Source organism: Panthera onca, chromosome D1, assembly GCF_046562875.1.
Source record: "Panthera onca isolate mPanOnc1 chromosome D1, mPanOnc1 haplotype 2, whole genome shotgun sequence".
NCBI classification, from domain to species: Eukaryota; Metazoa; Chordata; class Mammalia; order Carnivora; family Felidae; genus Panthera; species Panthera onca.
Window position 1 is genome coordinate 11,864,987 of NC_138348.1, and position 27,396 is coordinate 11,892,382.

General features: G+C 39.3%; 1 protein-coding gene across 2 annotated transcripts; it reads left to right on the forward strand.

The window, feature by feature from the left end:
• Nucleotides 1-1,904: 1,904 nt before the first annotated feature.
• LOC132661792 (glycine N-acyltransferase) lies at nt 1,905-25,195 on the forward strand. 2 transcript variants are annotated; one of them, XM_060606737.3, is made up of 7 exons: nt 2,017-2,128; nt 8,355-8,517; nt 10,163-10,258; nt 13,609-13,716; nt 19,528-19,654; nt 21,024-21,195; nt 21,609-25,195. In XM_060606737.3, exons 2-7 carry the CDS (start codon nt 8,446-8,448, stop codon nt 22,009-22,011), a joined length of 978 nt encoding a protein of 325 aa, XP_060462720.1. In that variant the 5' UTR covers nt 2,017-2,128; nt 8,355-8,445; the 3' UTR covers nt 22,012-25,195. The 2 variants fall into 2 exon arrangements, with proteins under 2 accessions (XP_060462719.2, XP_060462720.1); XM_060606736.3 differs by lacking the exon at nt 8,355-8,517 and having other exon boundaries at nt 1,905-2,128.
• The last annotated feature ends 2,201 nt before the right edge of the window (nt 25,196-27,396 follow it).

The window sequence follows — 27,396 nt, forward strand, 5'->3', positions numbered from 1 at the left end:
TTATTTAATAAAACATTTATATATGCTTACCATGTACCAGGAGCTTGTCTAAACAATTACTGTCTACGCCATTATAATTATTATGTATATCTAAATTAAGAAAATATATGGTCTGATTTCTGCTTCTAAGTTAGGTTTAGAAAGCTGTAAAAAGCACTGATCCCACACTAATGATCAGAAAAGGCTGGATAAACTACAACTCATACATTTTCCTGGAACTCATTAAGGACCTGCAGGCACAGGGCAACCCATGAGCCTGGATGGGAACTTCTTCAGCAAAAAGGGACACATGGATTGGGTCGCTTGTGGCAGGGCAGGGCGGGGGGAGAACTTAATATTCCTCTAAACCCTACAGAGTAAGTGCCATTATTTACTCCTCTTTCTAGATAGAAGAACAGAGGCATGGAAAGAGGAAATAATTTGTCCAAGGTCACACAGTAGGTATGTGGGATCAGTCAGGATCTCAACCATGTTAGTTTGGCCCCACTGTCCTCCCTCTGAGCCACTATGCAATGCTGCTTCTATCATCGTTGTCTGGACTTGCACCCAGCACCCAGAGGAAAACACATAAATACACTGAGGTCCAGTGCTCCTGAATCTTTCTCCTTGTATCTGGTCCCAAAGTACGTGAGAAGGTTTATATGTATCATTTCATATAACAGAGCAAGGATAACCACCACAGAATCAAGGAAGAGCATGAAAAATTCTTGGTTACCTAATACAACAACACTTTTGGCAGCTGGGGAACCAACCTAGAGAGATTAAGAGACTAGTTTAAGATACAAGGGTGGTAGAGACCCAAATCTTTACTGACTGTTAGTGCTGAAGGAGATAGAGTTCTATAGAGGAGATAGAGGTTTTCTGGGACTGGGGCACAGGGGACACTACTCTTTTGTAATAGCCTTTGTGAGACTCTACAGGGACCCAGGGGTCCACTCTGCTGACTGTCCAGGGACAAAGCAGCTTCAGTGGTTTTTGGCTTTGGAGAAAGAATAAGGAATGATTATAATGACTTCAACACCAGGGGAGAAAATTGAGAATTAGTATTCTAGGAATCAAGGCTCCTAGAAAGGACAGGGAGAAATATGTGCTCTGCTGGCCCATGGACTGAAGAAGCACACAAGCTTTTTTCTACTTTTTCTCTAGACACTAGCCACCCCTGTCTCTGCTCCTCTGATGGGAATGACCCTTCTTTCTTTCATAATGAAATCAACTACTTATGGTGAAGAAGGACGAGGGTGATGAAGGCAGGACCAGACAGTGTCAAACTTCCCTCCTTGGTAGTTTCACACAGAGGAGCTGTGACTCAAAATATCTTTTCTATGAATCCTCCTTCTTTTCCTGAGAATGGTAGAGCAAATGCTAATGTGGAGTAGTGGATACTTCAGAGTGAGAAGGCTCTGGGTTTAAATTCCATCTAATTCAGGCACACTGAGCCTCCGTGTCCTCCTCCATAATAGTGAGACTAAGAAGTGTGTACGCTGAATCATTGGGATGTTTAACTGCAGCCTCACAATAGGCAGGGAAGAGGGCACAGCTTATCGTAAAAAAAAAAGGAGGATCCGAAAGGCTTTAGTCACTCCACGCAAATATTTTCTGTTCTGCATACGTGTAAGGAAAGAGACCAGATTCTGCAAATCAGACCTTATCCCTATCTTTCCTATTGCCTTGCTCTGATTGCATTTTGTTAAGAATGGGAAGGGGAGGTAGACAGTATGGTTTATGCAACATGACCCCCCTTCTGATACCTGGCCTGTTGGGTTCACACAGCTTTGGATTCCAGAGTCATAGCCAGGCTGGTGGGAGCAAAGAGCAACCTGGTGTTTTGCAAAGAGAAGCTCAGGTGACACACTCCCAGCCCCTGAATTTGCATAAAGAGCTCCCACAACATGAGTCCCAAAGAGGAAGATTGGATTTTACAAGAGCTGACACCTAGAATTGTTTGCTTATGTGCAAGGTCCACATTTTGAGCCTCAGCTCAGCAATCTCTGGAGGAGACAGACCTAAACTCAGTCTGAGAGATCTTGCCGAACTGACACCATCAGAGGGAAATTTCATCGCCTGGAAGTCTGCTCTTCATTCATTCCTGGGGACACCTGCAAAGATTGGTGTGGAGACAGCTTTCCAGGTGGGGGCTCATACAAAAAAAAAAAAAAAAAAAAAAAAAAGATAGTCATTGCTTTGTGACATCATCTCCACTTACATGAGACAAATCAAAATGCCCATACTGTGTTACATCAAAATATGATGGCAAACATACTTAAGGGAAAGAAATAACTTTAACTTAAGAAACCTATATCTAGCACTTACTCTGTGAAGGCTAACTTGCTAGGTACTATGAAAAATTCTTACAGGTCTCTGATTTGAACTAATAAATGAATGAGGAGAGATTTGGATGCTTTCTGGAAGCGTCGGGGGTGGGGGTGAATGGAGTCTTTAATGTGTGGAGACACTGCACATATTACCATATTTAATCCTTCTGGTTGTATTACCAGGTAGGCAGTTTTGTTCCCTGCCTGTGATTCCTAAGAAGGTTGCCATACTTAAAGTTAGAAAAGAAATAAGTAGATGAATACAAGTGAACCTTGTTTGATCAAGCTTGACCTTGTTGTGCTTTGCAGATAGTGTGTTTTTTCAAACTGTAGATTTGTGGTGACCCTGCATCAAGCAAGTCTATTGGCACCATTTTCCAATAGCATTTGCTTCCTTTGTGTCTCTAGGTCACAGTTTGGTAATTCTCACCAATATTTCAAACTTTTCCATTATTATTATATTTGTTGCATTGCTCTGTGATCAGTGATCTTTGATGTTACATTTCTAATTGTTTGGGAGGTGCCACCAACTGTGTGCTTATAAGATGACAAACTTCATCAATAAATGCTGTGTGTGTTCTGTGTGTGTGGCCCTTAAATTGTCTCTCTCCTCCTCCTTGGGCCTCCCTATTTCCTGAGACAACAATATTGAAATTAGGACAAGAAATCACCCAACAATGGCCTCTAAGTGTCAAAGAGAAAGGAAGAGTCACATGTCTCTCACTGTGAATCAAAAGCTAGAAAAGACTAAGCTTAGTGAAGAAGGCTTACCGAAAGCCAAGACAGGCCAAAAGTGAAGCCTCTTCCACCAAAGATTTAGCCAAGTCGTAAATGCAAAGGAAAAGTTCTTGAAGGAAATAAAAAATGCTACTCAGTGAACACATGAATAATAGGAAAGCAAAACACCCTTATTGCTGATATGAAGAAAGTTTTAGTTATCTGGGTAGACAATCAAATCAGCCAAAACATTTCCTTATGTCAAAGCCTAATGCAGAGCAAGGCCCTGAGTCTCTTCAATTCTATGAAGGCTGAGAGAGTTAAAGCTGCAGAAGAAAAGTCTGAAGCTAGCAGAGGTTGGTTCATGAGGTTTAAGGAAAGATGTCTTCACAACATCAAAGTGTAATGGGAAGGAGCAAGTGCTGATACAGAAGCTGCAGCAAGTTATCCACAAGATCTAGCCAAGATATTAATGAAGGCAGCTACCCTAAACATCAGATTTTCAATGTAGATGAAATAGCCTTCTGTTGGCATAAGATGCCCTCCTGGGACTTTCCTAGCTACAGAGAAGAAGTCAATGCCTGGCTTCAAAGTTTCAAAGGATGGGTCGTCTGTCTTGTTAGGGGCTAATACAACTGGCGACTTTAATTTTTTTTTAACGTTTATTTATTTTTGAGACAGAGAGAGACAGAGCATGAACGCAGGAGGGTCAGAGAGAGGGAGACACAGAATCGGAAACAGGCTCCAGGCTCTGAGCTCTCACCACAGAGCCCAACGCGGGGCTAAAACTCACAGACCACAAGATCATTACCTGAGCCAAAGTCGGATGCTTAACTGACTGAGCCACCCAATGGCCCCACAACTTGTGACTTTAAATTAAAACCCATGCTCATTTACATTCTGAAAATCCTAGGGCCCTTAAGAATTATGGTAAACTTATTCTGCCTGTGCTCTAGAAATGGCACAAAACAGCCTGGATTACGGCACATCTGTGCACAGTTTGCTGAATATTTTAAGTCACTGTTCAGACCTACTGCTCAGAAAGGAAGATTCTTTTCAAAATATGACTTCTCACGGACAATGCACCCACTCCCCCAAGAGCTCTGATGGACATGTGCAATGAGATTAAAGTTATTTTCATGCCTGCTAACACAACATCCATTCTGAAGCCCATAAGTCAGGGACTAATTTTGATTTTCAAGTCTCATTCTTGTTATTTAAGATATAAATTTCATAAGGCTATAGCTTCCACATAAGACTACAGTGATTCCTCTGATGGATCCTAGCAAAGTAAATTGAAAACTTTCTGGAAAAAATTCACAATTCTGGACGCCACTAAGAATATTCGTGATTCATGGGAAGCAGTCAAAATATCAATGTTAATAGGAATTCAGAAGAAGTTGCTTCCAATCCTCATGGATGACTTTGAGAGGTTCAAGACTTCAGTGGAGGAAGTAGCTGCAGATGTAGTGGAAAGAGCAAGAGAACTAGAATCAGAACTGGAGCCTGAAGATGGGACTGAACTGCTGCAGTCTCATAATAAAACTTCAATGGATAAGGAACTGCTTCTATGGATGAACAAAGACAGTGGTTTCTTGAGCTGGAATCTACTATTGATGAAGATGTTGTGAAGATTGTTGAAATGACAACAAAGAGTCTACACTATTACATAAACTTAATTGCTGAAACAGAGGCAGGGTTTGAGGGATTGACTCCAATTTTGAAAGAAGTTCAGGGACATGTGAGTGGCTCAGTGGGTTAAGCGTCCGATTCTTGATTTCAGCTCAGGTCATGATCTCATGGTTCAGGAGATTGAGCCCCACATCAAGCTCCTCGCTGACAGTGCAGAGCCTGCTCAGGATTCTCTCTCTCCCTCTCTCTCTCTGTCCCTCATCTGCTCACATGCATGCATGCACACTCTCTTTCTCAGTCTCTCTCCCTCAAAATAAATAAATAAACTTAAAAAAATAAATAAAGAAGCTCTACTGTGGGTAAATGCCATCAAACAGCATCACATGCTACAGAGAAATCATTCACAAAACAAGAGGTCAATCGATGTGGTAAAGCTCACGGTTGTCTTCTTTTAAGAAATTGCCACAGTCACTCAACCTTCAGCAACCGCCACTCTGATCAGTCAGCAGCCATCAATGTCAAGGCAAAAAAAAGACTATGACTCACTGAAAGCTGAGATAATGGTTAGCATTTTTAAATTAAGGTTATGTACATAGGGGTTTTTTTGCAGCATAATGCTATTTCACATTTATCACATAATGCCATTTCATCATTTTGTTTTCTTCAAATGATTGACAGGGACTTGGAAGGAGACAGAGGACAAACACATAGAAAAATCAGGAACATTCGACGATCTACACATTACCCAACATGTTAAAGCAACCAAAACATAGTGAAATCTTTGTAACCTAGATATGTTTTTCCATAGAAACAAACTAATATTGGTTCCACTTTTGCAAATCCAAATCTTTCATGGCCACCCTGAAAAACTAGTAGTCCTGAGGAGCTAAGCTGAAAAGGAGAAGTCTCTGAGTCCTAGGAAGTCAAAGTGAACAGAGAACAATCCAGTAGGAACAAATGCCTCAGAGCTAAATATTTAAATAAGTGTCAATAACTTTTTTTTAATTTAAATTTTAGTTAACATACAGTGCAATAGTGGTTTCAGGGGTAGAATTCAATGATTCATCACTTACATACAACACCCCAGTGTTCATCATGACAAGTGCCCTCCTTAATACCCCTCACTCATCTAACCCATCCCACCAACCTCCCTCCATCAACCCTCAGTTTGTTCTCTATTGTTAAGAGTCTCTTGTGGTTTCTTTCCCTCTCTTCTTCCCCTCCCTTCCCATATGTTCATCTGCTTTGTTTCTTAAATTCTACATATGAGTGAAATCATATGGTATTGTCTTTCTCTGATTGACCTATTTTGCTTAGCATAATACACTGTAGCTCCATCTACATCATTACAAATAACAAGATTTCATTCTTCTTGAGGTCTGTGTAATATTCCAGTGTGTGTGTGTGTGTGTGTGTGTGTGTGTGTGTGTACCACATCTTTATTCGTTCAGCAGTCAATACACATATGTGCCCTCTCCATAGTTTGGCTATTGTTGATAATGCTGCTATAAACATTATCAATAACTTCTAGTCAAAGGCCATGTAGAACACACCTGTAACCCAGCAAAGTTGGGATTTATTGTCTGTTGCAACAAAAGGGAGAGCACACCATAAGGAAGGAAATGTGGTACACCTCAGTAACAGTGTCAGGAGGGACTTGACACACGATTTGGGGAAGGATTCAAGGAAGCATGGATTTGCTCTGCCTTGAATATTGTCAGAAAACACTGCAATTGTATGGAAGACTTTTGTCCACGAAGCAGGAAGAAAGATTAGGGGTAAAGAAGTGGCAGCCACTTGTTACCTGGGGAGAGTATTTGGCTGTTTTTGCAGATAAGACTGCCTTCTTGTTTTGTCCATGCTCAAACATGATTGTGGAATGATCTCGTTTTTGTCCCCTTCCATCAAGGCCATTGAATGACCTTGCCAGGTTCTGGTGTTCTGTGAAAATGTTATGTTTTGGGTGCTTTTTTTTCTTTCTCTAATTCATAAAACACCCTAAATGGAATGGGGATCTATTTTTAGATAAATGACATGGGGAGCAGAAAGTAGCAGAGGGACAAGTAAGTATAGACAAGAGTGACTTTCTTCTAACATCTACATTTAGAAATTTACAACTACTGAGTCTATCAAGAAGTAATCTTGACTGTTTAAAAATAATCAGCACCATTTATTGAAAAGAATATCCTATCTCCCATTTGTCTGGATATTTTTGTAGCAAATCAATTGACCACAAATGTCTATCAATTTCTCTATTCTGTTTCATTGGTTTGTCTATCTTTATTCCAAGACCACTCCATGATGATTACTGTAGCTTTTTAGTAAGCCTTGATATCATGTAAATTTTAGAATCTGAGATTTCTACAAATAAAACTTGGAATGTTTTATGGCTAATTTGAAACTGTAGATCAATTTGGGGGATAAATGGTGACATACTAGCAATAATAAGTCTTCTGATCCTTCTTGTTTTTTGCTCCATGCATCATTGTTGATAATTTCAATTGCTGCATCTTCAACCTCATTGATCTTTTCTTTTGGAATGTCTAATCTAGTGCTAATCACATCCACTGTATTTTTTATTTTAAATGCTGTATATATTCATTTCTATAAGTTCAATATGCATCTTTTGTAGCTTCCATTTCTCTTATCATGATCATGTGTCCCTCTATCTTCTTAAACATGAAAAGCAGCATTATTATAGCTTTTTAACGTCCTTGCCTGCTAGTTGCAATATATCTGCATCTACTCATTTTTATTTATTCAGGTAAAGAGAAACCTTATTTGAAAATGTTGCAAGAAGGTGAGAGAAGGACTATTGCATCATGGAGAAGCACTGTTGTAACAGAAAAAAACATTTTGATTGTAGGTCTGACAGTGTCTCCTCTGGGCCTGTCTTTACTGATTTGTGTTTGTCTTCTGCTTCTGAATCATATTTTACTGCTTCTTTCCATCGTATCAGTTTTTATTGGAGGTGAGACAATGTGAATTATATACTGTTAGTTGATAAATTTTGTTGTACTTACATTTTTAAGTACGTTTTGTTCTGGTGCACAATTAAGTTATTGGAATCAGATGGATCATTTCAAGACTTTCTTTTAATCAGTGCAGGGTGAATTTAGAACAGACAAGTCTGAATTTAACCCCCTTGTTGAGCTTCTTACTCAATGCCTTTATGCTACAAGGTCTTTTCACTTCAGTGTGTCAGAACATAAACTATTCCCAGACTTGTGTCAGCTATAAGAATTTTTCCACCTGATCCTTTCCAGTGGTTCTCTCCCTAGGCCAAAGCCCAAGGTAGTTTCCTCTTATACAGTTCAGTGATGAGCCAAAGACTCTAGGAGATTGCTCTTTCCCAAAGATCTCCAGAACTCTCTCTCATTCTCCCTCTCTCTCCCTCATTTTCCCTCTCTCATGCATTCTCTCTCCTTCTCATTCTCCCTCTCTCTCTTTCTCCCTCTCTGCTTTGTCTCTTTCTCAAGTTCCACACTGGCCTCTACTTCTATATGCTCAAGTCACTGAGACCCCAGTGATCTGGTCAGGCTCCATTTCCCTGAGCTGCAGTCTTCCAACAATAAGCTATGCAATCATTAAACTCACCTTTTCTTTTTTCCTTTTCTTGGGGATAGTGGCTCTGCTCTGTGCAATGCTGTTTCATTTACTGTTTAGTTTTGTCTTTTTTTTTTTTTTTTTCAGGTGAGGAGGTAAATCCAGATCCTGTTATGCTCTCTTGGCCAGAAGCAGAAGCCTCCTCCGTGCTGTTGTAAAATCAGCTACCCAGTTCCGCATGGAATCTCACACACAGCCAGTTTTAATGCAACATCCTCTCTCAACACTTCTTTGGTTCCTTCACTTAGAAGTGATGTTGTATTCCTCCAGGGATCCTGGTTCCAAAATAGAACGCTGTGACACAGCCCTTTCTGCTTTTTCATGTAGTTGGGGTTTTATAGAATGTTTTGGTAAATCCCAATTTCACGCAGTGAATCAAATATGTAAAAATGCTATTTTTATTCTACCTCGTAATCCGTACAATATGCAAGACAGATGTAAGAGTGAGATACAGTAAGGCTAAAAAAAAAAAAAAAATAGGGTGAAAATACCAGCTTGGAATATAGCTTGGAAATTTTTTAAAAGGTTAATTGTTTATATTTTAGACCATGTCCAAATGCCCACATTAAAAAGATTGCGGCAAAATGTACTGCAATAAACAGCACTTTAACTCAGGTGGCAAGGAAGAGGAGGAAGAAAAGGAGGGGATGAAAAAGGACAGGAAGGAAGAGGAGAGGGAGGAGGAGTAATAAAATAACATGTTCAGTGCTTTTATACAAGAGATACTCTTTTTCTTTTTAGTGGGCTCCATGCCCAACATGGAGCTTGAACTCATGATCCCAAGATCAAGAGTCACATGCTGTACTGACAGCCAGCCAGGAGCCCCTGACAGATACTATTCCAAGCACTTATTGACTCCTTTAATGTAATAACTCAGTTAACCCTAAAAAAAAGTCTTTAAGTTAGATGGTGCTGTTATCCCATCCACCTTCCAAGTGTGAAAATCAATAAAAGGAATCCTCTGGAATGGAGTCAGGAAGCCAGCAGCGGGGAGCTCTTGCCATACAACTCCTGCCTGCATTCACCACAGACCCAACAGGAATAGAGTGCCTTCCAAATTCCATTTTATTTATAATTATTTTTTTAATATAATTTATTGTCACGTTAGCTAACATACAGTGTACACAGTGTGCTCTTGGTTTGGGGGGTGGGGGTAGATTCCTATGATTCATTGCTTCCAAATTCCATTTTACTCTAGCTACTACTTTCCTACTGAGCAGACAGGTTTCCTCCTCCCTTCAGCAACAGCCCAGCCAATGAGAGACAGTCACCACTCAGCCAAGAAAAAGCCCCAATACTGGGAACTCCACCTTTCTACCAATGGACTTTTTGTTTATAACAGTCCTCTTCCTCTCCTTTTTATAAAAGAATGTTCCTCTCTTTTGTTCTCCAGACTTGCTTATAATTTTCTATAGCTTCGTTATCTGGTATTGCAATTCCCTGCTATTTCCAAATAAGCCATTTTTGATGGCAAGATAGTTTTATTTTTGAGGTTAACAGAGGCAAGCAAGGCACAGAAAGAGTAAATAACTTCCACAATGTTATACGGCTTATTACTGGTGGTGTCACGAGAATCACTAATGGCAACTAAATTTCAAAAGATGTTATATGTACTTAAAAATGCGCCTGTTAACCTAAAATGAAACAGATGGCTGGAATGCATTAAAGTGTAAGAAAGTGAATTTAAAAATGTATAAATCCTCCCACCCCCCATGCTTTCTACCAGTCTTGTCCTTCCTTGGAGTTGGTGAGAGCTAATGAAGACTTTACTGAAGGCGACACAGATGAGAGACACTGAAGGGGGACCTCGCCATTAGAAGAGAACTTACTACTCATATTTCTGAATCTCTTCCAGCTTCTTCTCATTCCTGGCTGTTTCCTGTTTCTCTCTTTAGGCTAAGGTACCTTCCATGATGTTCCCACTGCAAGGTGCCCAAATGCTGCAGTCACTGGAGAGGTCCTTGAGGAAGAGCCTTCCTGAATCCTTAAAGGTGACAATGGAAAATTCTGGGTGGAGAGTAAGGAATAGAAACCCCATGAGTCAAGAAGAAAAGAGACTAACACTGAGCCTCTGTTCTGTGTCCAGCATTAGTCCATGTTTTCTCTAGCTTAGTTTGCATTACCTCTCTAGAAGATATTTGCTACTATGTCTGTGTTACTGATGAGAAGATGGAGCTCAGTTAGGGTGATTTAGCCAATATCACACAAATAGTCAGTTGCAATGCCATGGCATGAACACAGGACTGTACCAGCTTTTGCTCTGTCATTCATAAAGTGTTCCCTTGCTCCTTTCCAAAAAACATTCCATAATAACATTGGTGTTTTTTCCAGGGTTTTCCTCAAAAGTTGGCTGAGACTACATATTAGTGCTAAAATTGTTCTTCTTAAAAGAACACTTGCTAGGTGAGAGGTTAACCATCAGGAGTCTTCTCTAAAATTAATAAGGAGTTCAATTCCGATTTTGACTTAAATTTCCCAATTTCCCTGAGCTGACTGCATATCAGGCTATTTTATGGTGTCTCCTTTAACCTAGTGTCTCCTTTAACCTAGTATAACTAGGTGTCTCCTTTAACCTAGTACAACTGATTAGAAATCTCAGAATTAAACAAGATGTACACATAAATACTTACATCCAGAACTGTGCAAAAGCAACTCTAGTGATAGGCTACGGTACTTGCTTGTGTTTTTTTTAGCAACCAAAAGCATAGGGTCCATGTGTGTGTGTGTGAGTGTGAGTGTGTGTGTGTGTTAGAGGACAGTTACTTTTCCCTAAAAAAAACTCTGTAGACATAGAAATTAGATTTTTACTATTTTATAAGACATTCCTATAAAGATGCATACAATTTAGATAAGATAAATGCATTTGCCTCCTTTACTCCCTTATAGCTCTGCTACTCCCTTCTTTCAGTATAAGGAGAAAAATATTAGCATTATTTTATTTGTAGATCACAAGGCTTAATTTTCTTTATTTTATTTATTTTTTTAAGGCTTAATTTTCAATTATTAGAAACAGACTAACGAAATAACTGTTCTTTAGTTCCTACTAAAAAAAATGACTTCTACCACAGCTAACCCTTAAATATGCGAGTTCACTTATATTCACTTGGATTTTTTTCAACAAATATAGCACAGTACTGTAAATGGATTTTCTCTTCTTTGTAATCTGATTAATAACATCTTCTTATGTCTAGCTTACTTTATTGTAAGAATACAGTATATAACATACTGTACATCTTAATCAGCTGTTTAAATCATTGGTAAGGCTTCTGGTCAATTGTAGGTGATTCGTAGTTAAGTTTGGGGGTAATCAAAAATTCTAGACAGATTTTCCACTGCAAGTGGGGGATCAGTGCCCCCCAACCCCCATGTTGTTCAAGGGTCAACTGTGATCTAAAACTAAAGTCAACCACGTTAGTAGATTCCTACTACCATTAATCTCTACCACCCACTATTTAACTCCTTTCACTTCATAATCCTTAAGATCCATGCAACCTTACAGAGAGACAACCAATTCTGCGGGGTTGGGAGGGAGGTTACATCAGTTAGAAACTCTATAAACAGTTGCCTAAGATATTTTTATGGTGAATAGTTATTTTTAACAATTCTTCAGGCCAAAGGTTTTTTTTTTCCCATGAATTTAGTGTAGAATTTTGTCACTTAAATTTCTCTTTACTGCTTATGTTAAGTTGAGCCCAAATATTTTGAGAAAATGGTGTATTCCAAGTGTCCTTTCTTGGAAGATCTCCGTTGTAAGATAAGGTGGCCCTAATAGCACCTTCAATTTTTGGTTGCATATTAAAGACATACATTGCCCCCTAATTAAAATCCAGAATATGTGTAGTACTTGTAATGGATGTATAACCTAAAATTCAATACTTATTTGAGTCTCAGTTGAGAAAAAGCCCAGCCATTCCTCTTAGTGCTAGATATTAAATACATTTTAGTGCGTGTATCAACTCCAGTTGAGTCAACTTACAGTAGCTGCCTGGTATGTTCTGAACTGAGCAGGAAAAAAGAAAATTTTTTAATTAATTAGGCCATGGGAATAACAAAGAGTAACAGTTCTACATATTTTCAGATCCTATAATGGATAATAGTATAGTGTAAATCAGTTTTACAGGGCCCAAATGCAAATATGTAAAAAGATAATGTCTGTATTTTCCCAAATTATGCTGAATTCTATATCAAGCCTCCACTCAAGGCTGAAAACAAAATAAATTCAGATAAATTCAGTCAACTGAGCTTTTTTCCCCCTTCTCTTTGTCTAACATCAATAGTTTATGTGGGGTGGAGAGCAGCAGGGGGAAAGATACAGGCATAGTTCTTAGTCATCATGTATCCAAGGTGGAAATATTAAAGCATCTACCATCTTTTTGACCTCAGGTCATTGGCATGCTTCCATGCTGGTATCTGGAGAGGCTTCATTTTCACAGTTGCCCATGCTAGTATCTGCTGCTGCATTCCAATCCCCCAAACCACAAAAACACAATGTCCACAAGACTTGTTCTCATTCATTCTCTCCCCATCTTCCTGTCTCTCAACAGCCTGCACAACACAAATGGGGGTAGGGGGATCCAAGACTGGACTTGGACCCCAGGCCATGGGACCACACAGCACATTCTGTTGAGCACTATGCTGTAGCCTGTTTGTTGGTGGAAGTTCATTTAAGCCTTCCAGAGAATAACGTGGTCATTTATGTTAAGAAGTTTTAAACATGTGCATAACATTTGAGCCAGCAACTACTCTTCTGAATATTCTAAGAAAATATCAGGAGCGCATGCAAATTTTCTGTCAAGCATGCTCTATGAAGAATTATTTGTCAAAGTGAAAAGCTGGAAACAGCTGAAATGACCATCAATAAGCAAATAAATGAACTGTGATATATCCATACGATGGAATCCTATGCAGCCATCATAAAACAATTGAAAATGTTTGTGTTTATGAACATAAAAATATGCTCACAATGCATTCGGGGGGAGGGAACATGTATCAGATCATTTAATTTTTGTAAAATTGTGTCTATGTGTATGAGTAGAAGAAAATCTTGAAGGAGAGAATTTTAAATCCTAAAATGAAGAATGGTATTCTTAAAATCAAATTTTATCTGGCCAAACATTTTACTATATGCATGTATGACTCATATTGGGTGGGGAGAAAAAGCTCTTCTCGTTTGAGGTTAAAAAAAAATGTAGTACATGGAGACTGTTTGACCTAGATGCCCTACTTGGCCCTTTTCCAACATAAAATTTCATGATAGAAATGATCCCTGTCCTGACCAAACAAGGCACTTTACCAGTCCTTCCTAACAAGCTGAGCCTCTCCCTTTCTTGGGATGCTGCAGGTTTATGGGACTGTCTTCCACATGAACCAGGGAAACCCATTCAAGCTGAAGGCTCTAGTGGACAAGTGGCCTGATTTTAACACAGTGGTTATCCGCCCTCAGGAGCAGGTAAGGTGCCAGACGTGGAATGAATATGCCTCTGTGTTCATTTTTGCTGTGTACCTGCCATGTGCCTGACAATATGGCAGCCCAGGGATACAGAAATGAATTGTGTGACGGAAAGTAAGCCCCTCTCTTCAAGGAGCTCAGAGCCTTGGAAGAAAAGATCAATAAGCAAATAAATTCCAATATAGAGTGAAGTGTGTGGGAAGAGAAGATGTACAACACAGAAATAGCGAAAGCTGATTCAACAACGGAGGCTGGAGATGAAGGTTAAGGTCCGAGACACTTCCCGATGGGAGGTTTCATCTGCACTGGATCTTGTACATATTTTGTAGATACTGTTAGGCTGACAAAAAAAAAAGAGGACATTCCAACAGAGAAAACACAAGGGGCAAAGATAGGAAGGTGTGAGACAGTACAGTGAGTTAGGACAATTATAAAAAGCAAACTTATAATACTATAATCGCCATATGCATTTTGAGGAAACATTTAAAAACTAGCAAAAGTAAATAGTAAACACATTTCAAAGACAAAAATTCACAAGCTTATTTTTAAACATTCAGTAAAATTATAAATTTATAAAAATACAAATATTATACCTTTCATAGAAATAAAAAGTGATTTGAAAACCACTAAGTTAAACAAATATATAAAGAAATCTGTATTAGTAGTAACAACTGAACTGAAATAAAATTACTTGATCTTTTATCTTAAATGTGATCTTAAGTAATAAAATGTATTAGTGGATATCCTTGCTGACTTGTCAGTGTATTTTGGGGCAACATTTTCCAACCATTTTTTAAAAAGCTTTTGAATTCTGCACTGAGTTGTGGTAATATTTTCTTGTGCCTCCTACTTCCCAATAATCTCATCTGTTTAGTAAGTTGAGAGGGTCTTCTTAAATAAGTACTCTCTTTATTTTTCTGGAACTACCGTTTGTTTAACTATAGCATTGTTTTAAGGAAGCATTTCTAATTGGTTTTCATCTTCTTTGGCTTCATTAAATATAGATGGAGATTTTAATCCAGAAATATCTATAACTAAATTTAATACTGTGATGTTTATGGTTGGCATGTTCTGCAACTATTTGAACTGTTTATTACATGCATTCTTGCAACAGAAGTTTTGCTTTTCCTTGTCAATTGTTTTTCTCTTCTTCCCACTGAGAATAATAGAAGTATAGAAGAATGCTTCCTAATAATTGTGTCTTTGTTTGATTTGAAATTTTAATGCGATATGTGGGTAGAGAGCAGTATTGCTATGCAATTTTCCATCATAAATTGAATACTTGAATCTCTCCTCTGACCTCATGATTTAAATGATTCAGGAATAATTGTAATGCACCAATGAAAATACCAACATTTTAGCACTTAAAAAATATCACAGTATATCTCACATTTTGGTCCTAAATAAATTTTGAATGGATTTTTGTGTATGGTATAAGAAACTGGTCCAGTTTCATTCTTTTCCATGTAGCTGTCCAGTTTTCCCAACACCACTTATTAAAGAGACCATCCTTTTCCCATTGGATACACTTTCCTGCTTTGTCATAGAACAATGGACTGCATAAGCATAAGTTTACTTCTTTTCTTTCTCAAGACTGCTTTTGCTTTTCAGGGTCTTTGTGGTTCTATACAAATTTTAGTGTTATTTGTTCCAGTTCTGTGAAAAATGCTATTGGTATTTTGATTTGGATTGCACTGAGTCTATACACTGCTTTGGGTAGTATGGACATTCTGACAATATTAATTCCTCCGCCCCATGAACGTGGAATATCCTTTCCTTTGTGTCATCTTCAATTTCTTTCATCAATATTTCATAATTTTCACAGTACAGGTCTTTCACTTCCTAAGTTTATTCCTAGGTATTTTTATTCTTTCTGATGCAATTGTAAATGGAATTGTTTTCTTAATTTCTCTATTACCTAATTGTTAGTGTATAGAAACACAACCAATTTCTGTGAATTCTGTATCCTGGAACTTTAATGAATTCGTTTATTACTTTTAATAGTTTGTGGGTGAAGTCTTAGGGTTTTCTTTGTATAGGATTATATCACCTGTAAATAGTGACAGTTTAACTTCTTCTTTACCAACTTGGATGCCTTTTCTTTTTTTTCTTGCTGGATTGCTGTGGTTAAAACTTCCAGTATTTTGTTGAATAAAAGTGGCAAGAGTGTAAATCCTTGTCTTCTTCCTGACCTTACAGGAAAAGTTCTCAGTTTTTTACCATAAGGAGTTAATATCCAAAATACATAAAGAACTTATATAACTAAACACCAAAACCCAAAGAATCCAATTTAAAAATAGGCATAAATACATGAAAGACCCAATGCTAATACCATCCTCAATGGGGAAAAGCTGAAAGCTTTCCCCCTAAGGTCAGGAATAAGACAGGGATGTCCACTCTTGCCACTGTTATTCAACATAGTATTGGAAGTCTTAGCCTCAGCAATCAGACAACACAAAGAAATAAATGGCATCCAAATCGGCCAGGAGGAGGTCAAACTTTCACTCTTCGCAAATAACATAATATTCTATATGGAAAACCCAAAAGATTCTACCAATAAACTGCTATAACTGACCCATGAATTCATCAGCAAAGTGGCAGGATATAAAATCAATGCACAGAAACCGGTTGCATTCCTATACACCAACAATGAAGCAACAGAAAGAGAAATCAAGGAATCAATCCCATTTACAATTGCACCAAAAACTATAAAATACCTAGGAATAACTCTAAATAAAGAGGTGAAAAATCTATACACCAAAAACTATAGAAAGTTTATGAAAGAAATTGAAGAAGACACACAAAAAAATGGAAAAACATTCCATGCTCCCGGATAGGAAGAACAAATATTGTTAAAATGTTGATACTACCCAAAGCAATCTACATATTCAATTCTATACCTATCAAATAACACCAGTATTCTTCACAGAGCTAGAACAAACAATCCTAAAATTTGTATGGAACCACAAAAGCAATCTTGAAAAAGAAAACCAGAGCAGGAGGCATCACAATCCAGATTTCAAGCTGTAATACCAAGCTGTAATTTTCAAGATAGTATGGCAATGGCACAAAAACAGACACTCAGATCAATGGAACAGAATAAAGAACCCAGAAATGGACCCACAAATGAATGGCCAACTAATCTTTGACAAAGCAGGAAAGAATATCCAATGGAATAAGGACAGTCTCTTCAGCAAGTGGTGATGGGAAAACTGGACAGTGACATGCAAAAAATGAACCTGGACCACTTTCTTACACCATACACAAAAATAAACTCAAAATGGATGAAAGACCAAAATGTAAGACAGGAAGCCATCAAAATCCTAGAGGAGAAAGCAGGCAAAAACCTCTTTGACCTTGGCCACAGCAACTTCTTACTCAACACATCTCCAGAGGCAAGGGAAACAAAAGCAAAAATGAACTATTGAGACCACATAAAAATAAAAAGTCTGCACAGCGAAGGGAACTTCAGCAAAACTAAAAGGCAACCAATGGAATGGGAGGAGATATTTGCAAATGACATATCAGATAAAGGGTTAGTATCCAAAATCTATAAAGAACTTAATCAAACTCAACACCCAAAAAACAAATAATCCAGTGAAGAAATGGGCAAAAGACATGAATAGACACTTCTCCAAAGAAGACATCCAGATGGCCAACTGACACATAAAAAATGTTCCACATCAATCATCATCAGGGAAATACAAATCAAAACCACAATGAGATACCACCTCACACCTGTCAGAATGGCTAACATTAACAACTCAGGCAACAACAGATGTTGGTGAGGATACAGAGAAAGAGGACCTCTTTTGCATTATTGGTGGTAATGCAAGCTGATGCAGCCACTCTGGAAAACAGTATGGAGGTGCCTCAAAAAATTAAAATTCTAACTACCCTATGACCCAGCAATTGCACTACTAGATATTTACCCAAAGGATACAGGTGTGCTATATCAAAGGGGCACATGCACCCCAATGTTTATAGCAGCACCATCAACAATAGCCAAAGTATGGAAAGAGCCCAAATGTCCATCGATGGATGAATGGTTTAAGAAGATGTGGGGTATATATATATTCATATATATATACACACACATATATATGATGTATATATATATTTATATTTATTTATGTTTATACACACACACACACACACACACACACACACACACACTGGAGTATTACTCAGCAATCAAAAAGAATGAAATCTTGCCATTTGCAACTACATGGATGGAACTAGAGGGTATTATACTATGCGAAATTAGTCAGAGAAAGACAAATATCATATGACTTCACTCATATGAGGACTTTAAGACACAGAACAGATGAACATAAGGGAAGGGAAGCAAAAATAATATAAAAACAGTGAGGGAGACAAAAATATGAGACTCTTAAATATGGAGAACAAACAGAGGGTTACTGGAGGGGATGTGGGAGGGGTGATAGGCTAAATGGGTAAAGGGCATTAAGGAATCTACTCCTGAAATCATTGTTGCACTATAAACTAACTTGGATGTAAATTTAAAAAACAAATTAAATACAATTTAAAAAAGAAAAGAAAAAAATAGGACATGAATTAGATATTTTCCCAAAAAACACATACACATAGCCCAGAAACATGAAGGATCCTCAACATTACTAATCACCAGGGAAATACCAATCAAAACCATAACGAGGTATCACCTTACAGCTGTCAGAATGGCTATAGTCAAAAAGACAAGAAACAAGTGTCGGCGAGGATGTGGAGAAAAAGGAACCCTCGTGCACTGTTGGTGGAAATGTAAATTGGCATAGTCACTGTGGAAAACAGTAAGGATGTTCTTCAAAAAAATTAAAAATAGAGGGGCATGTGGGTGCTTCAGTCAGATGAGGGTTTGACTCTTGATTTCAGTTGAGGTCAAGGTCCCAGGGTCGTGGGATGGAGTCCCACATGGGGCTCCATGCTCAGCATGGAGCCTGCTCAGGATTCTCTCTCCCTCTGCCCCTTTCCCCTGCTTGTGCTCTCTCTCTAAAATAAAAAAAAAATAGAAAAAAAATTAAAACTAGAAATACCATACGACCCAATAGTTCTACTACCGGGTATTTACCCAAAGAAAACAAAAACACAAATTTGAAAAAATATATGCACCTCTATGTTTATAGCATTATTTACAATAGCCAAGATGTGGAAGCAACCCAAATGTCCACCGATAGAAAAATGGATAAAGAAGATGTAGTGTGTACACACACACACACACACACACACACACACACACTGGAGTATTACTCAGCCATAAAAAGAATGAGATCTTGCCATCTATGACAACATGGATGGACCTAGAGGGTGTTATGCAAAGTAAAATAAGTCAGACAGAGAAAGACAAATACTGTATGATTTCCCTCATATGTGGAATCTAAGAAACAAATGAACAAACAAAAATCAGAAACAGACCCATAAATACACAGAACAAACTGGTGGTTGCCAGAAGGAAGAGGGCAGAGGGATGGGCAAAATGGGTGAAGGGTAGTGGGAGATACAGGCTTCCTGTTATAGCATGAATAACTCATGCTATAAAAGGTAGAGCCTAGGGAATATAGTCAGTGGTGGTGTAATAGTGTTATAGGGTGACAGATGGTAGCTATACTTGTGAGCACAGCATAAAGTATAGACTTGTTGAATCCCTATATTGTACACCTGAAACTATTGTAACATTGTGTGTCAACAATATTTCAATGTTAAAAACTCACAGTATAGTGGAATTTAGAAAAAAGTATTGCAATAGTGAAATATAAGTAATTTGTTTTATTTCCCTTTTCCCAATGATCATAGGAGATGACAGATGATCTTGATCACTACACCAATACTTACCAAATCTACTCCAAGGACCTCAAGAACTGTCAGAAATGTCTTGTCTCACCAGAAGTCATCAACTGGAAACAGCATTTGCAGATCCAAAGTAAGAGAAATGGGATGGGTGCGGACATACTTCTCTGTCCTGAACAATTTTCCCTATGACTCATATCTCCTGCCCCCAAGCTCCAGACCCTCAGCCTCCTGCCAATTTTTTAACTCCCTCATAAAGGGAGAAAAAAACACCTTCAAAGCTTGCAAAGAATGGGCTTCATATAGGGGAACATAATATAATTCCTGGATAGCCAACGATTTATGGCATATTTTGTAGACATATGCAGGATCCCTTAGGGTAACTGGGTACCAAAGGAGGGCTTCACCCAAGGCCTTCCATTCCTGGAATGAGAATGATGACTTGTGCCATAAAGCACCTCCCAGATCATAAAGGACAACTGTCATGGTGTGGATATGCCCCCCGCCCCAAGTCAGACTCCCTAGGATGGCATCTGCCTGTTACTTGCTATGTGATCCTAGCCACATGACTTATCCTCTTGGAGACCATGACTTTCATATACATAAATGAGGATAATAATAGTTCCTAGAACACAGGGGCATTGAAAAGATTAAATGAAATCTTGAATAGGGATTTCTTACTATAATACCTGGATGTGTAGTTGACTTTTGCTGCATAATTCTGTGAATCTACAGTTTGTATTAGGCTTTGCAAGGCAGTTCTGCTGGTGTCTCTTGGGCTTACTCAGGCAATTGCCATCAGTTGATGGGTGGACTATGGCCTGATTGCTCTAACATGGCCTCAGTCACATGTCTGAATGATGGTTCTGGCTGTCAGCCTTGGCTGCCATGGTGATGGAATGATAGGAGCACCTGACCTCATCAGGCTAGCCTAGGCTATTTGTATGGTATTGGTTTCAAAGTAATTGAGATCACAAGGAGAGGGCAAGCCCCGATGTGCAAGCACTTTTAAGCTTCTCTCTGCATCAAGTTCATTCTTCCCCATTGCCAAAGCAAATCATATGGCCAAGGTCAGATGCAGTGTAGGCGAGGACTACGCCAAGGAATGGATACAAGGAGATGTGGGCAAATATAGGCCATTACTGCAACAATCTCCTACACTGGGAACATAGTAAGTACACAATGGATGTTGGCTACCACTTTTTAAAAAAAAACTCCTCTCCTTTAATTATCAAAACTACATGATTATGTAGCCCAGAAAAGCTCGTTCCAGTCTCTCTTTGCCACCAATGGCTTAATGAATTTCTGGGCATGTTTTCCCTTACATAAAACAGGGAAAATTGCACAAATCCTGGCTACTTGACTCTGGTTACACAGCAGCAGCACTGAGCCCAGAACCTAGGTTCTCTGACTGTAAATCCCAGACACTTCCTACTCCAATGGGGAGCTTCTCCACAGCATGTACTTATTAAATCATTGTCTCTCCTCATAATCCCATCTAGGTTCACAGCCCAGCCTGAATGAGGTGATACAAAATCTTGCAGCTACTAAATCCTTCCAAGTCAAGCAAACACATTGCATTCTCTATATGACGGCTGAGACGATAAAGAAACTAGTTCCTTCCCTGCTGGAGGGAAAGAACTTATCACCCAACAGTGGCAAACCCAAGGCCATGTGAGTTTGATACAAATCACTCTGCATCACTTACTGCTCTCAGTACTGAGACAGCCTCCCATTTTCCCACCCTGCTTCCACTCTGGCCCATCTGCAGTCAATATTCTTCAAAACAGAGTAATCTTTTCTTAAGATGTAATTCATACCATATTCCTCCTTTGCTTAAAATACTCCACCATTTCTTTTCTCATCTGGAATATATCCGATTTCTGCCAGCTTCTTCGACCTATCCTGTTCTTCCTGCTCACTCATTCCAACAACAGTGGACTTTTCCATCCCTTTGTCATCACAAACTCACCTACACTCCAGGGCTTTGTGTTTCTTATTTCCTCTACCTACTCTGCCTCTCAAAACAGTAGAGGGAAGAACAAATAAAAACCTCCATACTCACAGACTTTGCTTTTCCTCCATAGCTGCCAAGAGATGTTTAAACCCTCCTCCCTGGATGTTACCCATGCTGCCTTGGTGAATAAATTCTGGCATTTTGGCGGCAATGAGAGGAGCCAGAGATTCATCGAGCGCTGTATCCAGAACTTCCCCACCTTCTGCCTGCTGGGGCCTGAGAGGACACCTGTATCCTGGAACCTGATGGACCAGACAGGAGAGTTACGGATGGCGGGTACCCTGCCTGAGTACCGGGCCCACGGCCTTATCACCCAAGTCATCTATTCCCATAGTCACTATCTAAACAAACTTGGCTTCCCCATATATTCTCACGTTGACAAGAGTAACAAAACTATGCAGAAAGTTTGTAACAAACTTGATCATATCACCATACCCTGTGGCTGGAACCAGTGGCACTGTGTGCCCCTGTGAAGCAGCCCTGCACAGAAGACCATGTCAGATGGGCCTGGGAAGACAGAAAGAATAAGTTATAATTGTAATCATCAGTAAAAAATGGCACTGTTTGGGCTCCAGGGAAGCAGTGTGATTTGTCAGCAAGACCACCCTAGTCCCTGCACTTGAACTGCAGATGGGATTCCTTTAGATTTATCACTATGAAGCAGCCCAGGTACTCCCTCAGTGGGCCCCGCATAATTTAGCCTCCCACACTTCTGGGATCTCTGTGATGCTCCTTCATCAGCTACCTGGTGCCCCAAATGGCTTCTCCTAGAACTCCTAGTACACGGATTGGTAGAGCCCTGCCAAATCTTCCAGGGAGGGGTAATATTTTCTGAGCATTATAACTTATTCCTCTTTCTTTCTATGGCCTTTTCCTTAGTGGTCAGCAAGAATATTCTGCTCATTAGGTCTGTAGAGATTATCTTTTCCTCTGATTACTGCTTTAGAGGTACACTAAATATATACAAGTACATAGGAGAAATTAGGTTAAATGTGATACACATGATATAGCAGAGAGGGTTAATAAGACAAAGACTTAATGTTAGCCTGTCTGTCCCCTCCTCACACTCACACCAGGGAAAATGGTTCAATATTGTTTCTAAAATTTTTTTCATGTTTATTTGTTTTTGAGAGAGACAGACAGACAGAGCACAAGTGGGGAGGGGCAGAGAGAGAGACCTAGAATCCGAAGCAGGATCCAAGCTCTGAGATGTCAGCACCAAGCCCAACGCCGGGGCTCGAACCCACAAACTGTGAGATCATGAACTGAGCCAAAGTTGGACGCTTAACTGACTGAGCCACACAGGTGCCCTGGCTCAATATTGTTTCTAAAAGCAGACCTTCCTAAACCCACCTGAAACCCCAGACAATACAAAGATTTTGTGTTTCACTGTATAGGTTGAAACAAAGTGATTCATAATGGAGAGCGCATGGGTGAGTTTATGGAGAGAGAGAAGTAGGAGTGCCAAGACCTAAGGAGTGGATATTAACTGAGAGAGACAGAAGGTGATGGGGAGGGCATGGTTACCCATTGCCCCCACTTGCCCTCGGCACGTTATTTCAGGATGCCTGGATTCTGTGAAGTTCTGATAATTGTCTCATGGGAGAGTCTAGTTGGGAGTGTGGAGGGATATTCTTCCTGGTGGTGACAGGTGAGCTGGGAGGGGTCCTTGCCCTAACAGTTCAAAAGAAATAGCAAAGAGAACACTGGAATGAAGGTAATCACCTGGATTAAGAACCTGTTTCCTTCTGGTCCACCTAAGCCTGACTTTAGGCTACAGATTGAGAATGAAGTCCCTCCAACCCTCAGAAACTAACTGAGGTTTAATTTCTTGGCGAGTTAGGGTTTCTCAACCTTGGCACAATGGACATTTTAGGCTGGACAATTCTTTGTTGTGGGGTGAGGGCTGTCTTGTGCATTTTTAGAATACTTAGTAGTACCCCTAGCCTCCATCCACTAGATGCCAGTAGCACCTTCTGCCCCAGTTATGACAACCAAAAATGTCTGCAGATATTGATAAATGTGCCTTGAAGGCAAAGTCACCTGTGACTGAGAGCCAGTGGTCTAGAGGAAGGATTCTCAAATTTGAGCCTGCATCAGAATCACAGACTGTGATTTAACTGTCAGACCTGTTAAAACACAGACTGTGAGGCCTATCTCCTAAGTTTCTGATTCAGTAGATTTTGGGTAGAGCCCCAGAATTTAAATTTCTAACACCTTTCCAAGTGATCCTGATACTGGCATTGGTCCATGAATCGGGCTTTGAAAACCATTGGTTTAGAGAAATAATTGAACATATTTTATGTCCTAGAACAATAGATGAAAATTCATATTGCACACTACTTAGGTATATCATTTTACTTTTGTAATTATAATTTACATTGTGCTTTAATTGATTGATAATATTACTTCATTACAAATTCTTAAAGCTTCTATAAACATTGTCATTAAAGAGTGAATTAGGCAGACATCAAACTACACTTTCACTACTTCTTCATAAAACGTGGTCACTAGAAAATAGCATAGATTAATTTTTAATAAAGCGAAATAATATCTTCAGCTGTTGAGCATTGTGCCATGGAAAAACAAGATCTTTCAGTGCTATGAGTTGGAAATGTGACCTGAAGGATCTTTTGTATTCAGAGTAACATCTTTACTGTCCTCCATGGCCTCAATTCAAGGCCACATTCTCCATCTACACTGCTCAGCACCAGCTCAGCTTCCCAGTCCCTTGTCTTGAAGGTCCTTCACATCACTCCATGATCAGTTATATCTACAATCTGGCATTCCTTAAAGTTCCTTGAGAACTAATTGGGTTTAGTGTTTTCAGATGCAAAACTATAAACTTGGAGAACTTTTTGGATCTGAAGGGAACCACTGAGGGACGCTTGTATTCTTTTGTACTTAGGACATCACAAGTCCTAAGGATATCTTTTAAAAAATCTCTAAAATTTGGATATTTCATATGGCTTTGGAGATTTCAAATACAACATATGAGTTTTTTAAAGTGCCTCCTTAACCAGGTGAACAAAATTTAATATCATCAACCGTGGAACCTATCATGGGTCTCTGGATGTGATTCACCAATGAAGAAATAATAATGTTAATATATTACCATCTAAAATGCATAACCTGAAAAAAATAAAATTTATAACCTGAATATGGTCAATAGGAAAAAATTAAATACCTCAGAAAAGAATACAAGAGCCAAAATTAAAGGACATTCTATAATACAACTGACATGTACATGTAAAAATGCTAAATATCATGAAAGAAGAAGGAAGGTGGAAGAAGTGTTCCAGAGAAAATGAATCTAAAAAACACAACATCTAAAAGCAATCTAAGGTTCAGGATTGGATACTGGATCAGAAAAAAAAAAATTCCATAAAGGATACTATTGCCATAATTGGCAAAATTTGTACATGGTCAGTGTATTAGTTACTATAGTAGAGCAATATTAAATTTTCTGAATTTGATCATTATACTATGGTTATATAAGAGAATATCCCTATACTTCCATGATACATGCTAAAATATTTGGAATAAATTGTCATAATGTCTGTAGCCTACATAAGAATTTAAAAGACTATATACAGAAAATATGGCAAACTCTAATTGGTGAATAGAGGTGAAGAGTATGTGTGTGTTTAATGTAATGCTCTTGCAATTTTTCTGATTTTTTTTAACAAAATACAAGTTCAAATAGAAAAGAAAATGCTGGGACATACAGAAAAGGAGTTAAGATGGTGGAGCAGTAGGGGGTCCTATGCTTGCCTTGTCCCTCAAACACAGCTATATAAATGCCAAATCACTCCAAACACCCAAGAAATTTATCTGAATGCTGAGAGAACAAACTGCAGAACCAGAGGGAGAAAAGAAGCCACACTGTGGAAGATAGAAGTTGTGGAGATATGACTGGGGAGAAAAGAACTGTGGGTGCTGCAGAGGGGAGGGAGCCTTGATCTTGGAGAGAGGAGAAAGAGAGAGAGAAACAGAGAGAAGGTGACACACAGGAAATTGCACAAGAGAAACATTCTCCCAAAACCATTGACTAGGAAAAGTAGAGAGGCTGATTATCACAAGTTTTTACAAGCAGGGAAGCTCAAAGTCTGAAGTTTCAGGAGTCTGCACCATCCCCAGGTAAAGCCTGGCAGCAAGAGTGGTACTCCTGTGGGGAAGGAGCCAGAGGCTCCGGAGTGGACAGTGTGGTTTGAGACCCTTTGGGTTGCACTGGAAAAGACAGTTCCCCTCTTGGAATGCATTTGGGAGATGTGGCACAGCCTCTCAGGAGACAAAAATGCTGGCAGGCACCAATGTGCTGCCCTGTTCATTAACATAGGAGCAGAGACATCAGATGAGAGTAGCAAACCTTGATGGTGGCTTCTTTCGGTGCTTTACCATGTAGTCTGAGCCCTTGTGTGATTGTGCAACTGCTTTTCTGGGACAAACTAGCACCAGCCACAGCATGGTAAGACCCTCCCCCAGATGATCAGTGTGAGTCCACAATGTGCCAGTCCCCAAAATTTGGAGTTTTGAAACCTAGCCATGCACCTGAGGTATAACACAGAACTGGCTTGGACACAGGATGAAGGCAGGGATCTAATAGAAGCCAGGGACACAAAGGGGAGATTGTTCACTCTTCTGTGAGGGCTTTCTGAACAGCAGCAGGCATGAATGCTCCTCTCCAGGGATGAGAAAGCCAGGGAAATAATATTTTCCCCCTCTCCCATCAGCACTGCTGACAGACTTCCATGAGCAACACAGCACCCCAGTGGAGGCTGGAGCCATTTATACCATGCCCTGCACCCTGTGCTCTGCAGATGCTTCTGGACTAGGGCAAGTGTGCCTGAGAACCAGTGCAGCAGGCTCCTACCCTAGACAACCAGCACAAACCCTTGCACACACCAAGTCTACTGTTCATAGAGTGCTGAAAAGCTTCAGCTCTAGTGCATATAGGATCAGACTTCTTTTAACAATGAGACCTAAGCATAACTAGTTAAAATGCCACACACTGGACAAAGTCCAAACACCCCACTGCAGGCAAGGAGGAACTCTGCAGAGGATCAACTGAGGGTAAGAGCAGCCAAAACACAAAAGCAGAGTACACACTCTGAAACACTTCCTGAAGCATCAGGCCCTGGACAGTATAGGACCTCTTCTTAACATAGCCGTTACTCTCAGGAGAAGGAAATAAAACAGGCTTTCCTAACACACACACACACACACACACACACACACACACACACACACAGTGACCTAGAAAAAATAAGATGGAGGAATTCACTCCAAAAAAAGAACAAGAAGAGGTCACGGCCAGTGATTTAATCAAAACATGTATGTAATATGCCTGAACCAGAATTTAAAACAACAATCTTAAAGATACTAGCCGGGCTTGAGAAAGGCATATAAGACACTACAGAGTCCCTTACTGCAGAGATAAAAGAAATAAAAACTAGTCAGGCAAAAATTTTAAAATACCATAACTGAGATGCAAAACTGATAGGATGTAATGACAGCAAGGTTGGAAGAAGCAGAGGAATGAATAAGTGATAAAGAAGATAAAATTAGGGGAAATACTGAAGCTGAAAGAAGAGGGAAAGGAAAGTATCAGATCACAAATGTAAACTTAGAGAACTCTGTGACTACATGAAGCATAATAACATGAGTATCATAGGAGTCCCCAAAAAAGAGAGGAAAAGGGGAGCAAAAAGTTTATTTTAGCAAATTATAGCTGAAAATTTCCCTAATCTGGGGAAGGAAACAGACATCAAAATCCTGGAGGCACAGAAAAGTCTCATAAAAATCGACAAAAGCTGGCCAACACCAAGACATATTTTGCTAAATTTTACAAAATACAC

What these genes read in the sequence shown, in the direction of transcription:
- LOC132661792 (XM_060606736.3), top strand. Translation starts at nt 1,949, where the DNA reads ATGTGCAAGGTCCACATTTTGAGCCTCAGCTCAGCAATCTCTGGAGGA. An exon ending in GTGTGGAGACAGCTTTCCAG is followed by an intron (nt 2,129 to 10,162) that starts GTGGGGGCTCAT and finishes TTCTCTCTTTAG; the next exon opens with GCTAAGGTACCTTCCATGAT. An exon ending in TTATCCGCCCTCAGGAGCAG is followed by an intron (nt 13,717 to 19,527) that starts GTAAGGTGCCAG and finishes CAATGATCATAG; the next exon opens with GAGATGACAGATGATCTTGA.